Source organism: Suncus etruscus, chromosome 1, assembly GCF_024139225.1.
Source record: "Suncus etruscus isolate mSunEtr1 chromosome 1, mSunEtr1.pri.cur, whole genome shotgun sequence".
Classification (NCBI taxonomy): Eukaryota; Metazoa; Chordata; class Mammalia; order Eulipotyphla; family Soricidae; genus Suncus; species Suncus etruscus.
This window is the reverse complement of record NC_064848.1, coordinates 53,922,684-53,950,319: the sequence shown is the minus strand read 5'-3', so window position 1 is coordinate 53,950,319 and position 27,636 is coordinate 53,922,684. Positions and strand designations below refer to the sequence as shown.

The 27,636-nt window shown below is 37.2% G+C and overlaps 1 protein-coding gene across 1 annotated transcript in view; it reads left to right on the top strand.

Moving 5' to 3' along the window:
* CAAP1 (caspase activity and apoptosis inhibitor 1) overlaps window positions 1-27,636 on the top strand; it is a 57,065-nt gene that overhangs the window by 14,268 nt on the left and 15,161 nt on the right. The window contains exon 5 of the mRNA XM_049771078.1: window positions 18,600-18,673. Coding sequence (XP_049627035.1) covers window positions 18,600-18,673 — 74 coding nt within the window. The remainder of the gene's footprint in view (window positions 1-18,599; window positions 18,674-27,636) is intronic.

Sequence of the window (27,636 nt, the reverse complement as noted above, 5' to 3'; positions counted from 1 at the left end):
AATATTTGTGTATTATTACAGGAGAATTCCTAAATTAGATGAAAACCCAAAAGCAAAAATAATTTTGTGAAAATTAAAGTGTTAAGATATGTCAAAGTTTAACCCAATAGAAGATCTAGAAGAAGTACTTGCTAGCTACATATAACAATTTTAATATTAGCCAACTTTAAATTTTGAGAGCAGATTTATGTGAGGGCCTGACAGTAAAGCACATATGATTTCCCATAGGCCTTACTTAATAATACCATCCCAGTTTAGGAGTTCGGTTCCAACTTTCTCAGAGATAAAACTTTTATATGAAAGTATTGAAAATTATAAAAATCTTGTAGAACATATATTTTGTTCACAGAACAAGACCTCATTGAGGCATTTCCATTCCCTAATTTCCAGAACCCTTGAACGTATTACTTTACATGGCTACAAGGACTTCCCTACTGTGATTAAATTAAGGATTATGATAGAAAGACTATCATGTGATCTAGTTGGGATCTACATAGAAAAATGAAAAGAAATGGCAAGCGCTTAGATGTGGGAAAATGCACTGTAAGCTTGGGAATGCAGGCAGCTTCTTACCTGATCAAGATAAAGAAATGGGTTTGTTGGACTTTTCAGAAGAAAAACACCCATACCTTCATTCTAATACCTGAGACTCATTTTGAATAATTTGTTTTTGTTTTTATTTTTAATTAATAATTTTTATTTTGACCAAAGTGTATTTTACACATCTTTCACAGTAATATTTTAGGTACATAGTGACATTAAATCAGGGGCATCCCCACCACCAATGTTGTCCTCCTTTCACCCCTGTTCCCAGCATGCATCCCTTATAGCCCCTTCTTTGCCCCCCCCCCCCCCCCCCGGCTGCTAGTATAAGTGGTTCCTTCTGTGTCTAGCTTATTATAGATTTTGTTTTTTTATAACTGTAAAACATTAATTTTCTCTTGTCGACACCACCACATTTTAATCAGTTATGCTGGCAAAAAATAAAAACATACTTAGAATAACTCCTACAACCAAAAAAGCAGCTAATGCAAGTTCTTTGATCACTCTGGTGATGCTCAGGGGACCTATGTAGTGCTATGGATCAAATCAGGATCTGCCTTCTCAAAGCAATGAATTGCCTTAATCCTTATGTGCTTCTCTCTCTCTGACCCCTACATGTCATTTTGAATCCAGGGCCTTTCACAAAAATATATCCTCTACCTTGAGCCACAACCCTCACCCTCATGAAAAATTGGATAATTTCTTTTAAGGAAAAAAAACAATAGTGTTGTCTAAAAATAATAAATTTCAATAGGAAGTATATGCTGATTATGTGTGTGAGATATTTAATTTGCTTCATAAATTGTAAACCATTGTTTTAAAATATGAGAATGCAAAAAATATATCGAAGTATATATGAATGTTTGTGCACAAACAACAAAATCTGAAATTATGTTTACTTTTTTGGGGGAAGGTTAGGCCACACCTTGTGGCGCTCAGATTACTCCTGGCTCTGCCTACAGAATATCACTCCTTCAGGCTTGGGGGATCAGATGGGATGTCGGGATCAAACCCAGGTCAGCCACATGCAAAGCAAACATCCTACCTGCTGTGCGATTGCTCCTGCTCCTATTTACTTCCCCCCACACACACTTTTTGGGCCACACCCTGTGATGCTCTGGGGTTACTTACTATGTGCTCAGAAATTGCTCCTGACTCGGGGACTCCAAGCCAGAGGACTCCGGGGATCGAACCAAGGTCTGACCTACATCCCCTGCATGTAAGGCAAATGCCCTATCATTGTGCTATCCCTCCAACCCCATATTTACATTTTTGTGAGGTGTTCACTCAGGAGGTGTTCAGGAGGCTTAGGGACCCATCCTAATGATTCTTAGAAAACTGTTTTGTTTTTCTGATTTTGGGGCCGCACCCAGTGATGCTCAGGGTTTACTCCTGGATATGCACTCAGAAATCGCTCCTGGCTTGGGGGACCATATGGGACGCTGAGGGATCAAACCGTGGTCCATCCTAGGTTAGCATGTGCAAGGCAGATACCCTACGGCTTGCGCCATCACTCCAGCCCCAGAAAACTGGACCAGTTTGCTTTAAAGTTAGAGCCTGAACATACATTGCTTCTCCATCTTTGAGTGCCTGGAATTGTTAAGCCACTCCGGTGGTACTAGGCACTTCCAAGACAGCACACAGAGTTGGTTGGGGTGCCATGTGGAGCTGGGAATTGAACCAAGGTCCCTCCTCCCATGTAATTTCAGTTTTATGGACAGAATCTCCAGTTTCATTAACTTTGGCTATTTGTTGTTCCTTTACTATGTTTCTTTATATTCCACATGAGACACATTTTTAGAAAATCCTTTATTGTGGAGGTGGTAACACACATGTGTAGATGAATAAAGTTAAATTTCTAAAATTCCACAAAATTACAGACCATTATGTTGATAATGTTTTTCAAAAACTATATATCTTTTTATAGGTATAAATTGAAAACAATTATAGAATGATAATCCTTTGATGATAATCCCTCCCAAAATAAATCAAGACAGCAGGGCAATTATGAGCACCAAAGTGAATGCCACATTTTAAATAAACAATTTAGTAAGCATGAAGAGAGGAGAATTAAAATTTTAAGGAAAGATCTGAGTTGGTCTATAAAAATATAAAAGTTTTGCCATAAGAAGGAAATTTGGGGGGCCAGAGATAAAAAGCACAGCGGTAGTGCATTTGCCTTGCTCGGCCAAAACAGGACAGACCCCAGTTTGATTCCCAGCATCCCATATGGTCCCCTGAGCCTTCCAAGAGTGATTTCTAAGCACAGAGCCTGATTAACCCCTGAGCGCCACCTGATGTGACCCAAAAACAAAAAAATAAGGGGGGGTGAGGATTTTGGTTTTGTGTTAGAAAATATTTTATTATAGTTAATGCTTAAGTATCTGCATTAGTAACAACTATATAGATGTTCAAAAAAAGTCACCAGAATAGACATAGCAACTCAATATTACTAAAACAATTTGTTTTTGAAAAACTTAAAATCATTAGCAAGGTAGGAATAAACTGACTTTTCTTAATCAAGACAGGGCAGGAGTCGGATCCATAGCACTGTGGTAGGGCATTTGCCTTGCACATGGCCAACCCCACATGGACCCTGGTTTGGTTCCCTGCATCCCATATGGTCCCCGAGCCTTCCAGGAGCAATTTCTGAGTGCAGAGCCAGGAGTAACCCCTGAGTGCTATCGGGTTTGACACCCCCCCCCCCAAATCAAGACGGACAGGGCAACCATGAGCAAGCACCAAATTGAATGCCATATATATTCAATCAGAAAGTGTTGACAAGTTTGTTGATATTGTTTTCAAAGAAGTTCATTTAGTACTTCTTGCAAAATTGGTTTCAAGGCTATGAATTCTTTAAACTGTTTATTTATTACCTGTCTATAAAGCGTTGTGGTAATCTAGATTATTCCTTTTTTTTTTTTTTTTTTTTTTGGTTTTTGGGCCACACCCAGCGGTGCTCAGGGGTTACTCCTGGCTATCTGCTCAGAAATAGCTCCTGGCAGGTACGGGGGACCATATGGGACACTGGGATTTGAACCAACCACCTTTGGTCCTGGATCAGCTGCTTGCAAGGCAAACGCCGCTGTGCTATCTCTCCGGGCCTGGTAATCTAGATTATTCTTGATGAGTTATTCCTCTTAGTGAGGTTTTAATGTTGTTTTATTTATTTATATTTTTGGTCACACTTGGCAGTGCTCAGGTTACTCCTGGCAGGCTTGGTGGACCTTGTGGGATGCCGGAATTCAAACCCGGGTCCCTCCTGTTTTGACCTTTTGCAAGGCAAATGCCTTTCCGCTGTGTTGTGGCTCCGGTTCTTGTTTTTTTGTTTTGTTTTGATTTTGGGGCCACACATAGTGGCCCTCAGGTATCAATCCTGCTATGAGCTCAGGAATCACTCCTGGCAGTCTGGGGGCCCATATGGGATGTCAGGATTGAACCTGGACTGGCCTCCTTCCTGTTTTTCTGTTGATGCAGCCCCTATTTTTTGTTTGTTTGTTTTTAGTTTTTGGGTTACACCCAGTAGCACTCAGGAGTTACTCCTGGCTCTATGCTCAAAAATCGCTCCTGGGGGCCGGAGAGATAGCATGGAGGTAAAGCATTTGCCTTGCATGCAGAAGGACGGTGATTCGAATCCCGGCATCCTATATGGTCCCCTGAGCTTGCCAGGAGCGATTTCTGAGCACAGAGCCAGGGGCTGCTGGTTGTGACACACACACACACACACACACACACACACACAAGAAATCGCCCCTCGCAGGCTCAGGGACCATGTGGGATGCCGAAATTCGAACCACCGTCCTTCTGCATGCAAGGCAAACGTCTTACTTCCATGCTATCTCTCCAGCCCCTGTTTTGTTATTGTTGTTGTTTGTTTTTTTTTTGTTTTGTTTTTTGTTTTTTGGTTTTTGGTTTTTGGGCCACACCCGGTAATGCACAGGGGTTACTCCTGGCTTGGGGGACCATATGGGACACCGGGGGATCGAACCGCGGTCCGTCCAAGGCTAGCGCAGGCAAGGCAGGCACCTTACCTTTAGCGCCACCGCCCAGCCCCTGTTGTTTGTTTTTAATTCCACCATTCTCTTCTGTCTAACAGAGTCTTATTTGATCTGTTGTGAATTTTATAGGCTTTCTTTTATATGTAAGTTTCTTTTCTGATCTTGCTGCTTTCAGTATTCTACCTTTGGTTATTCTGATTATTATGTATCTTGGAGTTTTTCTATTTGGGCTTTTTCTCTGAGTCCTTTTTGGCTTTTTGGATCTCTAGGCCTTCACTACTCTCAACTCTGGGGAAACTTTCAGATGAACTTTTCAACTACTAGTTCTTTCTTGAACTTGCTTTCAAAAACTCTGATGGTTTTTATGTTTTTCCTCTTAGATTCTTCCCATAGTTCTCTGTTGTGCTTTTTATTTTTTTTAAGGGAATATTTCTTTTGATTTCTAGAGGTTTTTTCCACCTCAAGGATTTGGGAGTTCCTTGAGCTTTTTCTCAATTACTGCTATTTTGCTTCTCGGACTTTTTGTTGAAGTTTTTTTTTTTTTTTTATTTTGAGGCCATATTTAGCATTACTAAGCATTTACTCCTGCTCTATACTCAGGACTCATTCTTGGCAGGGATTAGGGGAACATCTGGACTTTTGGATTGCTCGAGATTGAACCCAGGTTGGCTGTGTAGAACAGAAGCACTCTACCTGCTATCCTGTCTCCTTAGCCCACTCCATTGAATTTTCTTTATATCACCTGCCATATATCAAATCCTGTTACTTCTGATTGCTTTAACATTTCAACTCTCATAATTTCTTGTAGTTTTGCTAAATATCTGTGTCATAGTTTCATTGAACTTATTAAACATTCCCATCATTGGATCACTAAAGTCCTCTGAGAATTTATAGAGCCGTTTGTTGGTAGTTGTGAACCTTCCATAATACTTTTAATTTATTGAGATAGGTGGGCTTCAGCATCTCTTCCCCATTGCTTTCTGAGAGTGAATCTTTATAGTTCGCCCCTCTGGATGTTTCTTTTTTGTTTTTTTGTTTTTGGAGGCCACACCCGGTGACACTCAGGAGTTACTCCTCGCTATGTGCGCAGAAATTGCTCCTGGCTTAGGGGACCATATGGGATGCTGGGGGATCGAACCATGGTCCGTCCTTGGTCAGCTGCATGTAAGGCAAATGCCCTACCACTGCATCACTGATCCAGCTTCCTTCTAGGTGTTTCTAAGTGATATCTGTCTGTCTTTATCCAGTGACAGGAAGTATATAATAGGAAGTGTGAGCTGAGCGGTGTGAAGTGTGATGAATAGAGCTATTTACTCTTACAGGATCTTGTAGTTCAAGTGATGTGAGGTAGCAGGCAACTGGGCTATTGGGACCCAGTTGTGAGGGAAATCTTCTCTCCATTCCTGGAGTAAGCCTTGGGTCTAATACCTATTTTTAAGAGAGTTAGGGATGAAGTTGTCATTTTACTTACCATAAGTGGGAGAAAATGTGCAAGTCTATATTGCAATTAGTCTTTAAGTAAAAAGTGTAGGGGCTTGAGTGATTGCACAGCGGGTAGGGAACTTGCTTTGCATGTGGCTGACTTGGGTTTGATCCTTGGCATCTCATATGGTCCTTTGAGCCTGCCATGAATGATTCCCGAGTTCTGAGCCAGGAATCACCCCTGAGCATCACTTGGTAATGCCGCAAAACAAAACAACAATAAAAAAAGAAAAATGTTATTTGTATATATATATATATATATATATATATATATATGTTTTTTTGTTTGTTTTTTTGGGGGGGTCACACCCGGCAGTGCTCAGGGGTTACTCCTGGCTCTATGCTCAGAAATCGCTCCTGGCAGGCTCAGGGGACCATATGGGACGCCGGGATTCGAACCACTGACCTTCTGCATGAGAGGCAAATGCCTTACCTCCATGCTATATCTCCGGCCCCTAAAGAGTGTATGTTTTTTGGTTTTTGTTTTTTGGGTCACACTTGGCAGCACTCAGGAGTTACTCTTGGCTCCATGCTCAGAAATTGCTCCTGGCAGGCTTGGGGGACCATATGGGATGCCGGGATTCAAACCACCATCCTTCTGCATGAAAGGCAAACACCTTACTGCTCTGCTATCTGATTATAATTTATATATATTTAACATATAATTTTGAGTGGTAATTAATTAAAAAGTGGCAAAATTTGCAAACATTATGACATTGTTAATACAGGTAATGGCAAATCACTTGATAACAACAATTTTGAGGACATAAGCTAATATGGAGACCCAAAATTAAATTGCTATAATTGGGAGATTTGCTGGAAAAGAAACTATTTTGTAGCTAAAGTAGTATGAACAGTGAGAGCCCAGTATTAATTTGACCTATAATGTGAGGTGATTTTTGTTTTAGATGGTATGTTTATAATGAAATTTAAGTCTTGAAGTACAATAAAAAGCAGGATTGAAACATTACAACTACTTTTGGGAAATCTTAGCTTTATTTAGAATTGCTCTAGTATCTTTTTATGTATTTTAAATTAAAATATTTTCAGTGAGTAATAGTAAGGGATATGTTAGTGAATGAATTTTATTTCCCTGCAGATAATAATGATGAGAAATACTGCAGTTCTAGAAAAGAAGTTTTTAAATCTATGTCCTCAAAATATATTCGAGGGCCAGAGAAGTAGTTTTAGAATTAAGGAACTTTTACTGTATTCAGCAGGCATGCCTAAGTACAAAATCATAGTATCATGGTACTGCTGGTTACCTTCCATCCTCCCACCAAAAAAGTTACCGTAAAGTTGGCTCTAAATGAGTGTTCTGAAATGTGTTCTTCTTATACTTTGTTTCTTGACAGAGGGTTGTGTATTCTATATTAGTTATTTTTGAATTTCAATTTCGAATTATTAACCTTTGGTTTTTGGGCCACAATCAGTTTGTTCTCAGACCTTATTTCTGGCTATTGCTCAAGAATAACACCTGGCAGGCTCTGGGGAACTTATGGGGAGCTGAGTATTTGAACCTGAATCAGCTGTATGCAAGGGAAATACCTTAATCTCTGTACTACCTCTCAGTCCCTTAATATTAACTCAAAAAAAAAAGCCCAAAAACTTAAACACTCGATATTACTAAGTGAGTCTTGGAGATTATAGGTATAAATAGAACCATTTGTATTCACTAAAAGATTTATTCAATAAAAATGACAGGTAAATGACAGGTAATTGTTTTGAAAGTTATTTTATAGAAACTATTTTTTGGGGGGGGCCACACCCGGCGGTGCTCAGGGGTTACTCCTGGCTGTCTGCTCAGAAATAGCTCCTGGCAGGCACGGGGGACCATATGGGACACCGTGATTCAAACCAACCACCTTTGGTCCTGGATCAGCTGCTTGCAAGGCAAATGCCACTGTACTATCTCTCCGGGCCTATAGAAACTATTTTTAAATAATTAGTTACATATGCTGTTTATAACTCTGAAACATGCCATTTTTGTTTAAAATAGAATACAGGGCTGAAGCGATAACAAAGCGGTAGGGCATTTGCCTTGCATGCAGACGACCCAGACCTGGCTTCAATCCCATCATCCCATTTGGTTCTCTGAACCTGCCAGGACCGATTTCTCAGCTCAGAGCAAAGGGTAACCCCTGTGTATCTCTGGGTATGGCCCAAAAAACAAACAAAAGTAATCAAAAATTAAAAGAGAGTACAGATTTGTTTATACTTTTTTTTCTTTGTAGTACTAATTAAACCCAGGGCTTCATATATAAACACTAGTATATGCTCTCTACCACTTAGCTAAATCCCCTACATCAATATATTGTTGTCATTCTCTAAAAAATAAATGGAAAGAGCAAATGGGTATAATATAGTAGTGGCTACTATTTATAATGTGCTGGAAACTAGTTATTAATCATACTAGTATTGTGTTTTCTGCTGTTTATAGTTAGGGTTAGATGTCTGTCTTAGGAAATAGAATGAAAGAGTATAGTATATAAGTGTAGGTGTAAATGATTGCTTTAGGTTAAGATGTTCTAGAAAATTCTGAGCTGTGCCTCTGGATAAAGTTCTCATTATATTGAGATGAAAACTGGAATGGTATGTATAGACCACTCATATTGCTGAATCCTTGGCAATATTACATGGTAAAACTGATGTTCTTAAGTCACATTCCTGTTGAGGTATTTTGACACTTCTGCTTACTGTATTTTATTTTATTTAATAAGAAAAAAAAATCCATGTCCTTTTTGATGGATTGCTGCTATTTAGCAGGTTCAACTCAGCTGACATTAGAGTTTGATTTGTAACATATTCCTTGAATACATTTTTATAGACAGTTTTCCAAGGCAAACAGTGTTCAACTAATGTTAAACTTTCAAGAAGAGTCAATAAAATGGAACTTGTTGGGAATAATATAATACTTCATAAACTTATTAAACATTAATTGAATAAAGTATCTTACTAAAATTTACAGTGTTTTGGGACATTAGATTAAGGGGTGTCATAAATCAATAGGCCATAATTGAGAATTTTTATCAGTAGATCAAAACAGGGCCTCAAGTAGTCCTTAGATCTGGAGATATTGGAGATGAAATGTTTTTGAAATTGATCTGTCATTTTTCAAATTCAGATATCCTCTGGAATGTATGTAGTAGTTCATTTTAATTGTCTTAAGGAATGTTTCAGTGTGAATAAACCTTTCCATATTTTTAACCTGCTGTCTCCTAATACATTAAGATCTTTCATTTCAGTTTACTTTATATGAAGTAAATTTTGAATCAGTTTTAAACATATAAATACTTCTGACTCTAGAACATTCCTTAGAATGAAACACAGTGTATTTTTCTGAGATCTCAATGGAATTTTCATTTGGACTACAGTTGTGAAGAATCTATATGTGAGGAATTTATTTGTGAGAAACCTTTTATGATTTGGGAAGCAGAATTTTCTGTTTTCGTAATTTGTCTTTGTAGATAACAAAATGTGTTTATTGTGTTAAAAAAGCTAGTTTTAAAAACTATATTGTCATTTCTTTATCACTAAGTTTATATTGCTGATCAAGACTTTTTAGATGTTAACAGGAATTTTTATTTTTGTCTTTTTTTTTTTCCTTTCAGAGCACACTTAGTAGTGTTCAGCTCTGGAATTACTTCTGGTGGTTTCCAGCATTAATATGGGGTGCTGGAGATTGAACCTGGCTTGGCTGTGTACAAGACAAATGTCCTGTCTGCTATATGTCTGCTTTAGTCACAAGTAGAGGATTTTAGTGTTTTTATTTTATGTTTGTTGTAGAGGTAACAATTAGTTTTTACTCTTAATGAAATACTGGTTTGGGGATATGACTAAATATTTCATGTATATGTTCTAACTGGAGATTTTATGATTTCTAGAATTTATATTTAAAAGGAATCCTTTTCTGAACTTAATAGATTTTCTTCATACTTTCTTTTGGTACTTTATGGTGGTGGTGGTGTTGATTTTATAAATACTTTATTTTTATTATTATTATTATTATTATATTTTGTTTTTGGGTCACACCTGCCAGTGCTCAGTGGTTACTCCTGGCTCTGTGCTCAGAAATCATTCCTGGCAGGCTCAGGGAACCATATGGGATGCCAGGATTCGAACCACCGTCCTTGTGCATGCAAATCAAACGCTTTACCTCCATGCTATCTCTTTGGCCCCATAAATTACTTTATTTAAAGACCAGGTATTATATAGTTGCTCAGGATACATTTGCTCCAAGACTAATCCCACAAGCAATGTAAAATTCTCTCTACCATTGTCTATCATGCTCCCAAGATTCCCAACTACTCCTAACCCCCTTGGCAGGCTTTGAATAATATATTTTATATTATAAGCAATAAGAAATTTGTGAAAAATAATACATCTTAATGAGGTCATTAAGTCATTGTCAGAAAGTTTGCTAAGTGATTTGTTACTAATTGATTTTCTGTTATTTGTTTCTGAACATTAGATAGATTTACAGTGATGTCTAAATTGGTATGTTGCTACTAGGATGACAATATAAAACATTTTGGAGTTGTTTTGGTCCACAATCCAAGCTATGTCTGTGTCTGATATTTTGACTTTTGTGGGGTGTGGTTTTAGCTGCTAGGGTTTCCAGAAATATGAGGAGGGCAGGGAAGGTGCCTGCACTCACTCCAAAAAGTTCTGGAGATGTCAGACCAAATATTGGCATACTGAGGTGTTATGGTTGGTTTCGTAACTCTAGAGAGCTCAGTAGTTGAATGGTGAAGCTAGGCTGTTGGAGAAATAGTAGTTGTGGTTGGTGAGTGCAGCTGATGGCTTCCACATGGTGGGACTTGGCATGCCTCCCCTCTCGATATTGCTAGTTTCAACTGCTTGGTCAGAGTACCAAGATTCTTTGCAGTATAGTATCCATCTCTTTTGAGAATAAAGTGAGTCTGTGGAGCTGGTTAAATGCAAACATGGGGACTGTGTTTTTTTGTTTGTTTTTAAGTTTAAATCTTTGATTTGGAATTAATCTGGTATAGTTTATATGGCAGGGCTCTCAAAATTATCACTTGTTATTTTTAAGTAAATTTATTATTATTAATATTATTATGATGTGTATTTGTACTATATCTGGCAGTACTTAGGAGCTATTGTGGTTTTATGCTAAGGTAGGTCTGGTAGTATTCAGAGATCCAAATGCAGTGCTTAAGACTGAACCAAGGACTGTCACTTTAACCCCTGTACTAGCTCTGTTGTTCAACAATTATTATTTCTAAAATCCCACTTTGTACTGATGGGTATTAGGAATCCCCTTCTCTTCTTTTTATGAAAGCCAAGAGAATATATTAGAATAATCATGATGATTTCTAATTATTATTCACTATTAATTCTTTACAAATATAATTAACTGCTCACTAGTAATTATAGGTTCCCCTACCCTGACCCCTATCCCTGTACCTCTTTGTGGTGTTCAGGAGGTAACATGGTGCCAGGGACAAACACAGGATCTTGCATATGCTAAACTTGTTCATTACAACTTGAACTACTGCTAATTCCCAGGCCCCTGTATGTACATTTATATAGTTATATGACTTCTTTAAAAAATTAGGAACCAGGGCCCAGAGAGATAGCACAGCAGCGTTTCCATTGCAAGCAGCTGATCCAGGACCAAAGGTGGTTGGTTCGAATCCCGGTGTCCCATATGGTCCCCCGTGCCTGCCAGGAGCTATTTCTGAGCAGACAGCCAGGAGTAAACCCCTGAGCACCACCGGGTGTGGCCCAAAAACCAAAAAAAAAAAAAAAAAAAAAAAAAATTAGGAACCAGGCTTGGTGGTGATTTGCATCATCCTTTTAATGTTTTTCCTGGCCTTTCTTGTATTACTTTATAAAAAAAACTTTTAAAATGATGGTTAATAACTATGTATAGTTTTTAGATATATAGCATTGTGATCAATATTTTATATACTTCATATTTACAATTGATGATATATGATATAATTTTCTCTATCTTGTTAAATTAAAAACTTGCAATTCCACATTTTTGTCAATTTGAATAAATTAGTGGTCAATATTCTACCTCTGCAGTTGTAATATCAAACTATTCTCTCACACAAAATTTTCCTTATGACTTTAGTCAGTTCCTCCCATTCTTGTTCCCTAATAATCAGTTGATCTGATTTCTGTTTGTATACTTTGCTTTCTTGCCACTTCACCCTGTGTCACCTCCCATGTTGTATGAGTGGAATGATATGGTATGTAGACTTTAGAGTCAGCTATTTTCTAGTATAATGCTATTTAATTGTGTGGTTGTATCATTGTTTAACCCTTTTATTTTATTTGGGGGGCTATTCCTGGCAGTTTTCAACAGCTATTTCTAACTCTGCTCAGGAGTGACTGTTGGCAGTTCTTAGAAACCATATCTAGTATATAAAGGACTGAATACACATTTTTTGGATGCAGGAATAGCAAGTGCCTTAATTCCTGTTCTAGTTTTTTGTTTTTGTTTTTGTTTTTTTTTTGAGTCACATCTGGCAGCGCTCAGGGGTTACTCCTGGCTTTATGCTCAGAAATCGAATCGCTCCTGGCAGGCTCTGGGAACCATATGGGATGCCGGGATTCGAACCACTGACCTTCTGCATGCAAAGCAAAATGCTTTACCTCCATGCTATGTCTCCGGCCCCTAGTTTTTTTTTTTAAACTTGATTTATTTATTGATCGATTGGTTTCTGGGCCACATTCAGAGGCACTCAGGGCTCTACATTCAGAAATCGCCCCTGGCAGGCTGGAGGACCAAATGGGGTGCTGGGAATTGAATCTGCTCCCACCCAGTTGGTTACATACAAGGCAAACTCTCTGGCCCCTGGTTGTTGTTGTTTTTGTTTGTTTGGTTGTTGGTTTTTTTTTTTTTTATTATTATCCCTGGGCCTGGCTCTGTAACCAGGAAACATTCCTGGTGAGCTCAGGGTTGCTGGAGATGGAACCTGGGTAGGCTGCATACAAGGCAAGTACTCTACCCACTGTACTTTATCTCCCACTACATCACATCTCTGGCTTTGTGTTCTTCATTTTAAATTCTTCTTTTTTTTAAGTTTGCATTTAGATTTTTATTATTGTGGTTTAATGGGTTATATATAATGGATGAAACTACTGTATAAGATATATTTCTTGGCAGTATTTGGGCTGATTTCACCAGAACTCTTTGTAGTGAGTGCAGACACCCTCCCTTGGCCTTCTGTACTGCTGGGAGCCCTGCCAGCTAAAACTATGTCCCACAAAAACTGAATTCTGAGTTCTGTGGCTGATAATCTCGTAGCAAACTTTCTGACAATAGCTTAATGACCTCATTGTGAGATACATTAATTTCACAAATTTTCTCATTAGTGTACTTTAAAATTTTTTTCATTACCACTTATCTGTATACAGCAATATAAAATATATTATTTTGTGCCTGCCAAGTGGGTAGGCTTGGGAATGGGTTGTAATTTCAGAATAATGGTGGAGAGAATTTTTATATTGGTAGTGGGATTGATCTTGGAACGAATGTATAATGAGCTACTATTTAATACACGATCTTTAAACAAACTAATTTATAAAGAAAAAAGATAGGGGCCAGAGAGATAGCACAGCAGTAGGGCATTACCTTGCATTTGACTGACTCGGGACAGACCAGGTTTGATTCCTGGCATCCCATATGGTCCCCTGAGCTTGCCAGGAGCGATTTCGGAGCAAGCATAGAGTTAGGAGTAACCCCTGAGCATCGTCGGGTGTGACCTCAAAACCAATCAATCAATGGATAAACTGTAATTTTAAAAAAATTTTAAAAAGAAAAAAGATAGGGGCCAGAGAGAGAGAACAGTGGTAAGGCGTTTGCCTTGCATGGAAAAGGAAGGTGGTTCGAATCCTGGCATCCCATATGGTCCCCTGAGCCTGCTGGGGGTGATTTCTGAGTGTGGGGCCGGGAGTAATCCCTGAGCACTGCCGGATGTGACCCCCCCCCCAAAAATAGACTTCAAGTATTTTTTCCAACCTGTAGTTTTTTGTTAAAAGCATAATTTCAACTAACTCTTATTTAGAAGAGCAAAAGTTTTTAATTTTAGTAGAACCCAAATAAGCATTTATTTCTTTCTTTGAATAGTGCATTTGGTTACTATTTTATTAATCCCAGACAATTTTATAATTAAATATTCTAGAAAAGTACACTTATATTTTTATACCTGGTATCAATTTTTGAGTTAATATTTGTATATGGTATGAAATCTGGATTAAAAACCTGTGGAGATTTGGTGTACTAACACAATTTGTTCAAAAGACTATCTTTTCTCCATTGAATTGCTTTTTCATGTTTGTTGAAAATCAGTAAACCATAAATGTATGGACACATCTGAACCTTAATCTGTTCCATTAGTTTATCTTCCTGTCTTTAATAACAGAAATATACTTAAAATAATATTGTTGTATCTTGATTATTTCTAGCTGTATAGTCTTGAAGTCTGATAGTGGACATCCTTCAACTTTGTTCTTATTTAAAATGTTTCTGGTTGGACCTTAAGAGATAGTACAGAGGCTTAGGCGCTTAGCCTTGCTTCTCAGTGACTTCTGTTAAATACCCAGCAGCACAAGGACTCTAAACCCCTCCAGGAGTGTCCTCTGAGAGAAGAGTCAAAAGTAAATCCTAAGTATCTCTGGGTATGACCCAAAGATATCAGAAAAGTTTCTGATTACTTGAGTTTGTCTTTTATTTTTACTAATAAAAAGCTCATAAAACAGTAGGCTAGTTTAATTTAGCTTTTCTTTTTACTTCTAGCATTTAAGGATGATGGAAGGCTGTGTCTTTTATTAAGTTGCCTTATTCTTTTCTATTTTGATTTGATTTTGCCAAAATGGGAATGATGTAGCAATTTTCATGCTGTTTATGCTTCTTTAGAGAGGTTTATCTGGTATTTATTTGAAAATAATTGTCCAAATTTTTTTAATCTAGAAATAAAATTTTAAATCCCTTTGCAGTTTCCTTGCATAGGGGTTTTCAATCAGATTCTGTAAGATTTCTTCAGTGTATGACATTGATTTTGAAACAGATTTTTGTTTGTTTGGTTTTTGGGGCCACACCCATGATGCTCAGGGGTTACTCTTGGCTATGCACTCAGAAATCGCTCCTGGCTTGGGGGACCATATGTGACACCAGAAAATCAAATTGAGGTCCTTCCTAGGTCAGCTGCAAGGCAAACACCCTATCACTGCACCACCACTCCAGCCCCTTGAAAATAGATTTATTGAGTGAATGAATAATGGATTCATATTTAGGATAACAGAAAATTGGACTGATGTTGACTTGAAAACTTAAATTCCAGGGATAGATATTATTATTACTCAAGGTCAAGATTTTAAACTAAGTGCTTTAAGATGGATACGCGCTGCAGATGGTAGAATGAAATTAGAAAGTAAAAACAGGCTTGTTTTTCCTTTAATATAAGAGTCCAAATATAAAGCTTCTTTAACCCAAATTAGATTCTACAGTGCTTTATCTCCTCCCTTCTCTCCTTCTCTCTCCAGTTATGAAATTCTTACATAGTTTTCTTTAAACATAAATTAGAAAACATATTCTATAGATTTCTTACATTTTAAAACAATTATTTTTTTGCAGGCATCTTTTTAGCTCGTTACTATCCTTAAATGATTAAATTCTGAGTATATCTGACATATTTGGTTTGCAAGTCTCTATCTTTAAAAAATGCAAGTATAAAATTTCAAATGATTTCTGGGATTTTTATTTTTCAAAATCAGTTAACATGGATGGATGTAAAGCATTTAGCTTTACCCTTTTCAGCCACAAGGTGGTATACTATACCTACTGTTTGAATTCTCTTTGGCAACTTCAAGAACTGTATCAAACTATGGTGGAGGGAGGTCAACATTGGTGGTGGGAATGGCCCTAATTCACTGTCACTATATGTCTGAAATACAACTGTGAAAGACTTGTAATTCACAGTGGTCTCAATAAAATTTTAAAAAAAAGCATTCTATTTTATATAACCAAAGTACAAGTTTAATTGTAATAAATTAATATTGATACACTTTATACATTTTACAATTAGTATTTTACTTTATCATGTGACTCAATGTCTTTAAAATGTTTCCACCCTCCAATTTAGTAGTCTCAAGTTAGTTATAATAGTTAATTGTCATCTTTAGCCTCCTTTAACCTGAAATGTTCTTTGTCTTTTATGAATTTGACATTTAATTCTTTATCCTTTTTGTTTTTTGGCAGTAGAACATTATTCATTTTAATTTAAGGGTTGTCTGACTATTCCTAAGATATAGTTTAGACATTCTTAGCTGTAATACTGCACATTATTACATATGCCCTTGGTCTTTTGACTAGTGATGTTACATTATATTTTTGTTCTAGTCATTTTTGTTTTTTGGAGGGTCACTCCTGATGGTGCCAGGGATAACAGGCATGTGCAAAGCAACTGCGTTAACTCCTGTACTCTCTCTCCACTCTACTCATTTCATTTGCATATTTAGGTGTGCATGTTTACAGGAAGAATGAATTTCCTAAGATACATTAGAGAGGAACATTTTCTCTAAGGGAAGATGCATAAAAGCAAATGAACATTCCTCTTAGGTATTGTGTAATTTGAATGTAAAGCTCGAAGTAGCACATTTTAAGTTTATTTCCTTCAGTGCTCTTAATGTGGTAGATTGGCACCAATCTGTCCCTAGATTACCAAGGAATATTGTTTGTATATTCCTTGGGATTTATGTGTCATTCTTGTGAAACAGTAAAATCTACACAGGAGTTTAGTCAAAAACAGTATAAAAAATGTATGATCTGAGTTATACCTCTTTCATATCCTAATTTATATAAATTATATGCTAATAATTTTATATAAACATAATAAATAAATCCAAATATTTTTGTTGAGTATGTTTTATACTAATAAAGTTTCATGGCAAAATAGGTATGTGTTAATATGGATATTGTATCTTAAAGGGGAGATATACAGATGCTGGAGCACCTGCTTGGTATGTGGCTGCCACATGTTCAGTGCCACTTGTCATCCACAGCATTGCTGGATATAGGCCTGGGGACCGCTAAGCATTATCAGGGAGGTCCTTGATAGTTTCTAGTACCACAGGGCCCAAGCATCATCATAGGGCTTCAGTATTACAAATCATTGGACCTTAGCACTGAACTGTTTGCCTGAGTTTGCGAAGGATCTTGGGGAGTAGCCCCTGAGCCCCATTTGGAAGTCTCTCCACACACAATGAAAGAAGACAAGTCACAGGTTCTTATCCTTTGTATATTTGAGGGATTTGTGTGTATGTGTATATATGTGTATATGAGAGAAGAGGCTAAAGAGAGTAATCATAGAAAAGATGGGTGCCTACATCAACCTTGACCTCAGAGCTTAAGAAGGAAAAGGACAGAGAAGAAAAGAAATCAAGGTGAGAAGGAAGAAGATGTGAAGGGGAAGTAATGAGGGTACAGGACTCAGGGCTTTGATTATACTGGTGACGTGGGAAAGTAGTATAGCTGTACATCCAGACCACAACATTGAAAACATGAGATCCAAGCTGCACTACCAAACTCTTTAATTTGCCTGTCAAAGTGGCATTCAGAGGATGGAGGGATGTAGGTATGGGAACACTGGTGGTAGCAGTTGACACCTACTTGTGGGATTGGTGTCAAAAATGATATGCTTAAAACTTAGCTATCCATAAGTTTGTAAATCATAATTCTTTAAATAAAACCTGAAAGTAATCATTTTGAATATTTCCATTTTTTTTTGCTGAAAATTATCATGAACATAATATTTCATTTACTTTATCTATTTTATCTTGATGCCCAGGATCAAAACCAAGATTTTACATACCTGAGTCATATACTTAATAAGCTACATACATGACTGAAAATACTAATATTAAGATGTCATGAAGTGGGGCTGGACACATAGTGGGTAAGGTGCTTACCTTGCACAAGCCCTGGCACCTCCATATGCTTTCCCAAACCTTGCCAGAAGTGAATCCTTAGTGCAGAGCCAGGAATAAGTCCTAAGCACTGCTGGGTGTGGTCCAAATAAAGAAAAAGAGCATTAGTTTGTAACTCTGTTGCAGAAAACGGTGAATCTAAATATTTTAATGGCATACTTTCTCAGATTTCTCAGGAAAGCTGTACCCTGTTTAATTCAGTATTGTTTTATGGTTGCTTCTGCACCTGGTCTTGTTTTTCTGTTTTTTGTTTGTTTGTTTTGTTTTAATTTGTTTTGTTTGCTTCACAGTTTTTGGGTTACACCTTACTGTCTTGGAGATTTATTTCTTGCTCTGTGTTCAGGGATTACTTTTGATGGTGCCTTTAGAGGACCATTTATAATGAGGGGGATTGAGGCCAGTAGTTACGTGCAAGGTACTTTATCTGTTATTCGAACTCTTAGGGCCCTGGTTGCTTCTGATACTTATATATGTTTCTGTTTTTCTAGAGTGCTCTGAGTAGTATAGTCTTGGAGAATTTAATGGGTCTGTCCCAATTGTTCTAATGATCTGAATGGTAAATAATATTTGATTGAATATATTTTTAAAATGTTATTTACTTTTATTTCTCAGACAAGACATCTGTGTAGATTCCACTTCAGCCCTGAGAGAGAACAAACAACCTGAAGGTCTGGAATTAAAACAAGGTATGAATCAAATATTTAATATTTATATAGTATGGAAGCTCAGCATTTTACCTATAATAAATTTTCACAGTATTACATGCTAACCCTATTTTACCATTAGGGAAAAATAATTTTCTTAGTCTAAAATTGAAAGAGTAAAGAATAAGTTCTATATCTCATGTATCCTTTAGTCACTAAAATGGCTATCACAACTGTGTGATAGACAGTTAAAGATGTCACCAAAAAGAAGTCATTTTAAATAGTTTTAATCAGCTATCAGTTGCATCAGTTTTCAACCTTTTGATCCATACATATTACTTCAGATAGTTGGGTCAAAGATAGCTCAATGGGCTGGAGCATTTGAGAAGGCCTCGGTTTAATTCCCTGTACCACATGGTCACCTAGCACCATGGGTGTGGCTAAGATATACCAGAAAATAGAAACTTTGGTAAATTAAAATACTACTGCCTTTTCTTTAAATACACTAATATAGTCTATTTTTAGTACCAAAACCTTCAAAATTCATTTGATATTCTCACTTTGCTTTCAGAGTTAACTGTTCTTATTTGCAGTGAGCTCAATAAAAGCAATCGAATGCTCTTTTTGAATTCATTATTATTTATTTAGTGGCTTAGCCATTTAAGAAAATTTATTGATGTTTATTTAGTATTAGTGTAATCCTTTGGTTAGTAAACTGTCATATATAGCAGCATTGAATTTTCTTTTTAATCTTTCAGAATAAAATAAATTTGATTGTGTGACCTATTAGTAGTATATGATACTGACAAAAATTCTTTTGGACCACACTTTATTGTGCTCAGGGTTTACTCCTGGCTTTGCACTTAATGATCACTCCTGATAAAACTTGGAGGAACATATGAGTTACTAGGATTTGAATCTGGTTGGTCAGATACAAGGCAAACTTCTTACCTACTGTACTATCTATCACTCCAGCTCCACGGACATTTTTTAAAATTAAATTTTCAGATTTTCAGTTTTCTAAATACACTAAGAAGCATTAACTGTTGAGTTAATTAAATTAAAATTGACATTTGGCTAATATTAATGTCATTCATTAAGAATAATTTATTAAAATGGCTTTGTTGAAGATGCATATCATGATGAACACTGACTTCTGCCATACTTTGATAGGGGGCTAATACATGTAGCAGTATTTCTACTGAACAAAGATTATTTACATGTAAGTATAATCTACTATTGATAGATTCTGTAGTAAAATAGAAATGCCTCGGGGCCTGGAGAGATAGCACAGTGGTGCTTGCATTGCAAGCAGCCAATCCAGAACCTAAGGTGGTTGGTTTGAATCCCGGTGTCCCATATGGTCCCCCGTGTCTGCCAGGAGCTATTTCTGAGCAGACAGCCAGGAGTAACCCCTGAGCACCACCGGGTGTGACCCAAAAACCAAAAAAAAAAAAAAAATAGAAATGCCTCTGTTGGGATTAGTTTCCCAAGTCATTCATTTTAAACAGGAGGGCAGTTATATAAGAAACATGTTTTAGTTTTATTTTTTATGTTTAGCACAGCTGTGTTTATATGTGCATACACATTCACCTAACATCTTACAGAAAATTTCAGAGCTTGTATTACAGGAAGATTGAGCTCTGTTTAAAAATATGATTGTTTGCTATAATTTTTTAATTTGGTCACTTGTGTTTCAGTTTAAAAACTATCATCATAATGTTCTCTGTCGTATGTGAGATGTAAAGAAAAATTGTAGGAATAACAAATGATCAGGGCAACAGATCCTGAGAACTTGTATACAGAACTTAATTTAACAGGGCGGGGAGATGGCAGAGGGGGGATTGGGAATGGTTCGGGGTGGTAGTGGAAGATCCTGAGATTGGTAGGGTGAAGTTAACACTCTTGTGGATGGTGAGGGGTTTGAAGATAAACTTTGAAATAAACAAACAAACAAACAAGCATACAAAAATACATGAAACACCTAAAAACCTAATGCCTGTTATTTGTCAGAAGCATTTATTTAATTTGCAAAAAATATTTTAAATTTATTTTAAGTTCAAACTATTATTCTTTTTCTTACCTATTTATCTAAAATAAAAAATTCACCTTAAGATATTTCAGTATTTTTAAAATAATGGACTATAAGTTTTTTTTTTTGACTATAAGTTTTTTTTAATAAGTTTAAAGTAAGTGGAGATATGTATAATTTTGTACATTGTTCTCCTTTGATTTATGCTCTTGGATTTAGGATATGTCTCAGTGGTAAGCCAACATGCCTTATATGAACTGAGTTAGATTCTAACCTTAACTTCAAAACAAAAAAAGAAAAAAGAATCATACTCCTCTCTCTGCCTGCATTTTATTTTAGACATTATCATGAGTAATTTTCTTTTGTGGCCACACCCAGTGGTGCTCATGGGTTACTCCTGGCTCTGTGCTCAAGATTCACTCCTGGTGGGTACCATATGAATACTGGGAATTGAATATGGTCAGCTATATGCAAGGCAAATAAATGGCCTCCCTGCTGTAATAACACCCCGCTCCAGTGTGAAATTTCTTACCCTTACAGGAGAAACACCTAAATTTAATTTGAATATTTAGTTGAAGAGTCGAAGTTCATAGTAGTTACTAAAATATTTGAAGGACTCAAGTTGAAGAGCGACTAGGCTTGATTACATTATCTTCAAGAATAAAATCAAGGGGCTGAAGAGATAGCACAGCGGTAAGGCCGTTTCCTTGCAAGGAGAAGGACGGTGGTTCAAATCCCAGCATCCCATATGGTTCCCCGAGCCTGCCGGGGGCATTTTCTGAGCATAGAGCCAGGAGAAACCCCTGAGCACTGCCGGGTGTGACCAAACAAAAACAAAAACAAAAAGAATAAAATCAAGACTGTATAAAGCTATTTTTAAACAGATTTTGTTTTAATTTAATCATGAAGAATCAGAAGGACCAGAAAATTCCTTGAACTGCTTTGACTGGAAATTCTGCCACATAGATTTTACAGTCCGCCGCTTGGTGTCGCTGTTGTAAAGACCAATCCTGCAATATCTGCATGTTTTGCTTTCATCTTGAAGTTCCTTTTTGAGCCATCAGAGTTTGTAAAGAACAGTGCCTGCCTAGTGCAATATCTGTACTTGAGTAGAGTACCTAATAACTGTTTTCCTAACATTGTTTAAAGGAAGGAGAATGAAATACACATTTTTTTCTATACTTACCATTTTTTTCTACTAGAAGGAAAGATGCTTGATTTATCTGATGGTTTCCTGAAATACATTTATTTTAGTAGTCATTATAAGTAAATAAAGTAACCAAGTAATATATGATCAAAATCAGTAAAACCGTTTACTATTACTGATTTTGATAAATTTACTTCCTCAAGTGAAAATTATGCTTCACTACTATTAAAGAAAGACATACTTATATTCTGTTTAGGAAAAATTTTGCTTTTCAAATCTTTTTTTTTTTTTTTTTTTTTTTTGGTTTTTGGTTTTTGGGCCACACCCGGCGGTGCTCAGGGGTTACTCCTGGCTGTCTGCTCAGAAATAGCTCCTGGCAGGCACGGGGGACCATATGGGACACCGGGATTCGAACCAACCACCTTTGGTTCTAGATCGGCTGCTTGCAAGGCAAACACCGCTGTACTATCTCTCCGGGCCCTGCTGTTCAAATCTTTCATTTAAAAAAAATGCAGCTCCCTCGTAGAATTATATTTTGACTCTGGTTTGCAAGTTAGTGAACGATAGCTTAAAAAATTATCTTGTGAACAAGAACTTCAAAAATTAGAACATAGATTTTTTTTCTTTTTCTTTTTCTTTTTTTTTGGTTTTTGGGACACACCTGGTGATGCTCAGGGGTTACTCCTGGCTATGCGCTCAGAAGTTGCTCCTGGCTTGGGGGGCCATCAAACTGCAGTCTGTCCAAGACTAGCACAGGCAAGGCAGGCACCTTACCTCTAGCGCCATCGCCCGGCCCCTAGAACATATATTTTAATGGGTGAGTGGGCATGTTTAAGTTGTGATAAAAGTTGGAAATAGATATTTATTCTTAGAGAATGTAAAACAAAAACTACAAAACTTCTAAAGTAAATATATATAAACCTGTTTCCCTTTTAAAATGTTTGACTTAATATACATTATTTGTACATTCTAATTATAGAACATGCTATTTTTAAGTATCATACATATAAAGTATATATATATGATATACATAGTATCATACGTATAAAGCAGCAGGTATATAAATATTATCTGTTAAGGCTACATAATAAAACGAGAAGGTCATTCTTTTACTTTGTGTGTTTGTATGTATGTGTGTGTGGTTCTGGGGAACAGATCCAGGTCTTATATATACTTATATACTTATTTATACACTTTGCTCCTGAGCTACATTGCCAGTCTGAGACTGCTATTTGAGACCTGTGTTTCTCAATATTTTTCTGACTGTAGCCCCCTTTTGGCCTTTCTTCCTGTGACACTTGTCCTATCCATTGGCAGCCTTGTCTTGTGCTTGGCCTTCTTTTTTTGTATTTTCCCCTGTGACACTCTAGGAATATCCTAGGGCCTCACATGTGGTTCACTGTTTGCAAGTGCTGTTTTCAGTAATCATAAACTAACGATGATGGCCATAGTTAATTTATTCTAAAAAATGCAGTATAAAAGATTTAGCAGACATATCAAAAGATAGAAAATTTCAGATCCTAGTTCTGTTCATTCTTAGAGACAAAATTAGAGAAGCAAATAGAAGAAATAGAGGTTGGTAAGTAGAAAAAAAGAATAAAAAGGAAGGAAGAAATGAATTTACAGATACGATAAAGTTGTTTGTGCTGGAAACAGCTCAGTGAATTGAGGATTGAGTACATGATTTGCTTGTTAAAGGCCCAGATTTGATCCCTAGCACTGAGATCTCCTGAGAACTGCCAGGTATAGTCCAAACCTCCACCAAACTCCCCCACCAAAGAAAAAAGAAAGTAAAATTTTATTACCGTGGGTCTAGGAATACATCATCAAAAGTTAGATAGAGGGCCAGAGTGATAATATAACTGGTAGAACATTTTCTTTGCACACAGCTGACCTGAGTTTGATTCTGGCATTCTCTACGGTCTCATAAGCACAGCCAAGACTGGTCCCTGAGAGTAAAGTTAAGAGTAAGCCCTGACCATCTGGGTGTGTCCCCAAACCCAAAAGTTAAAAAAGGTATTGAGAGAGATGCCATTATGCCAACAAAGACTTTCTGTGGGGAGAGGAAGTTTGGGGTCACGTGTAGTGCTGAAAGTTGGCTATTCCTGACTTGGTTCTTGGATCAGTGGTGGGGATTGAATCTAGGACTCCTACATGTAAAGCATGTGCTTCATCCTGTGAGTCATTTCCCAGGCTCCCATTAGAGACTTTTTATTGGTTTACAAAGGAAGAAAGAATGAAGATTGTTTATTCATTATATAGCATAGGCAGAGAGTTTCACATACCTATATTCATTATCTTTGAAATTTCTGCATGGGTATGGTGTTGCAGGCATGAACGTTGAAGCACTATGCAAAAATTGAAAAGAATGTATTACGCTGTTCAGAGTTAGAAGTGGAGAAACATGTGCCACTGATATATTTTAAAAGTTTGAATCTAATTTTTTTTCTTAGCCCTTGATTATTTCCTTGACTGGCTCTAACGAGTAAGTCCTCACAGAAAACATCTTTCCAACACGAGTTAACTTCTTTAAAGGAGTTTTAAAAACTTGTTCTAGAGAAATGATGTCCAGATCAGTAATTACTGAAGTTAAAAGAGATGATGGTCTAACCAGTGTGTTCTACTTAAGAACTTATATTTCTTTTTGGATTCCTTTGAGCTTTTTCACAAGTTGATACAAGCAGTGACAGTAAACAGAATCCTTCTCTTCCCATTTAATTTGTCTCTTTAAGTGAATAGTAGTTGAATGAAAGGGTGAAAATTACATTTTGTGTGGCAGATTTGCCCATACTGTTTCTGTACTGTTGAGATTCCTCAGTTGCATTTAAATGTGAGTTTTTCCCGATTGAAAAACTAAACAAGAATAAGCTGGCCAGATTTTTGGATTCAGAGTACCTTTTGTTCATCTTATGAACAATAGAGATGTGAAAATTCTGATTCAATATTTTAAGAGGCATGTTTACTTCTGCGTTTTAAGTTTCACCTGTTTAGGCACTGTTTTTTTGTGATCTAGACATTCATAGTTAGATTAGATTAGAGCAGTTACTTTGCAGGTTACTTGTTACAAATCTTCACCATATGTTGGGATCCCAATTGGATTTAGTCATGTTCTCATCAGGTTCATTATAAAAAGTGCCTCCTTATATAGAAGTGCTCTAAGCAAAGGAGAGAGATTATGAACATAAGTCTTGAAATTATATTTTGCTGCAGTTCTCTGAACTGTTTCCTTATCTCATAACACAATCTATGATTTAATATTTTTCTTTGCACTTGGTGTATGTTTAGTATATGCTGAGTTTATAGAGAAACCACTTTTTAAATTTTTAATTGAAACATTTTTATTAAGGCAACATGATTTACAAAGTTGTTCATAATATTTTCAGGCATATACAGTGTTACAGCAGTGATTCTGCCAGTGTAACCTGCCATCACTGATGTATCCAGGTTCTATAGCCATAATCCATTCCCCCTCCAACCTGGAGATGTTGTTTTATGTTTTGTTTTTATTTGTGGGTCACAGTTGTGGTGCTCGGGGATCATTCCTGGCAGGACTCAGGGTGCCATATATAGTGCTTGAAATCCAACTTGGGTTTCCCACATGCTGCTGTACCTGCTGTGCTATCATTCTGGTCCCAGCAGGTATATTTTTAAGTTATTTTTATCAGGGTCTCCTGCCTGCTGTGTTGTTGGCTCTATGGTTTAGTAGTTTAGTAACTCCTATCAGTATCTCAGTATCTTCTTACTTCCCACTTTGATTTTTGAATAGCCTTTTTTTTTTTTTTTTTTTTTGGTTTTTGGGTCACACCCGGCGGCGCTCAGGGGTTACTCCTGGCTCTGCACTCAGAAGTTGCTCTTGTCAGGCACGGGGATGCTGGGATTCGAAACACCTTGCATCCTAGATCAGCTGTATGCAAGGCAAACTCCCTACTGCTGTGCTATCCCTCCAGCCCCCTAAACAGCTTTTTTTATTTTTTATTTTTAATTATGAGAAAAATGATGCAATTAGGACAAGGTAAAGTTGCAGTGAAAGGACAATCACCCATAAACAGAGTTCTCAGAAGAAATCCCCTTGCTGACGCCTAAATATTGAACTTACTGTCAAAGAACATTAAGAAAAATAAGGCAGAACCCATGTACAATTACTTTGTCCACAAATCCCCAGATTGTAGTACATTATAACATTTCTTAGCAGTACACAAAGCATCCTAAAGCCATGAGATTTATGTGACTCCTTAAACATTGAAGGCATAGTATTTTTTTTATATTTTCTTGCGCATACATATTAGTTTAAGTTAACATCAAAAGTTTAAGAGGTTTATTTTTAAGGGTTAAGTCAAAAGGGCACAGTAAAAATGGTGTTAGAGTGGCAAATATTGTTTGCATAGGCCCACCAAAATATGGGGGACATGGAAAGGAAAAGCCTTGGAGACCCCTACCCCTGAAGTTTCCTGCCATAAGACCAACTCTAAGCTCCAGGCAAACTAGTTTATTCAATCCAAGTCATTATCTGTAGTGCCAATACAGTTTTATTTTTCACGCAGTCCTATTGTTGGCATCAGGTTTCTGTATTAAAGATCCTGGAATCTGCACATCCTACATTGAAGTCAGGCTGGTGTGGAATATCCTCTAGTTTCACTTCACAATTAAGGAGCAAACAGAAAGCCCTGTCCAGTAAGTAGTTCATTGTTGTTGTTAAGTCTTCTCAGTGTTAAGGGAAGTCTCTTTTGAGTAGGTCGATGTCAGAGCAGTGTTAGGGTCTTCTCTGGTAGAGGATTGCCTCCAGGTGATATTATAGACAACCTTGGATGTTTCGTAGATGTCTTCTCTAGATCAGGGGTGAATGGAGAATGCCCATTCTTCTGAGGCCTGCGCCAGGTCTTTATGTCAATGTTCAGTGTGTAAGATCCCATTGCACTACAAGATTTGTGTGTTCCCATCTCTATTAGATAAGAACTTATTTGTATGTGTAATATTTTCCCGTTTTAGTGTGCCTATGCAGACAAGAAATAAAGCCACATGGCGTTATCAGAGTATATGGGGGTGTAAGAACACGTCCAACAATACCCATGATTTGGTTAAAACATAAGCATTAAACTGAGGGATTCTTTCACACCAAATTCCATATTGAACAGTTCACAAAGAGAAGATAAAAAAAGGAGGGGGAGCGTCACTGTATAAGAGAATATTCAGGGCCCAGAGAGATAGCACAGCGGTGTTTGCCTTGCAAGCAGCCGATCCAGGACCAAAGGTGGTTGGTTCGAATCCCAGTGTCCCATATGGTCCCCCGTGCCTGCCAGGAGCTATTTCTGAGCAGACAGCCAGGAGTAACCCCTGAGCACCGCCGGGTGTGGCCCAAAAACCAAAACCAAAACAAACAAAAAAGAAAAAAAGAGAATATTCAACAAAAGTTATAGCCGTCAAAAAAACACACAAAATGTTGAAAAGACATACGTGTCCTTTCTATGCCTTTTGAAATAGTTGGTGGGTGTTAACTCCAGGGCACCACTTTGGTCTGTGACTGTAAATGAGGAGTAATGATGATAGGGGTTACAAGAGTTAAAGAGAAAAATGATCTTTTGTAGGGGTCTGCGAAAGGGCAGAGTACAAAATGGACATTCTGCATACAAAAAAACATAATTTAATGATAGTGAGTACTATTAATGTATCTGGTGCGTGCGAGGGCACTAGCCCCCGCGTGATTTTGAAAATATAGACTGGAAAGAGATTACCAGTGACTGCATCAAGAAGCTGGGAGGCCAGAAGTTGAGAGCCCCACCCAGACACCCCCTAAGGAGCCGAATGGGGGGGGAAAGCCAAGGGTACCTT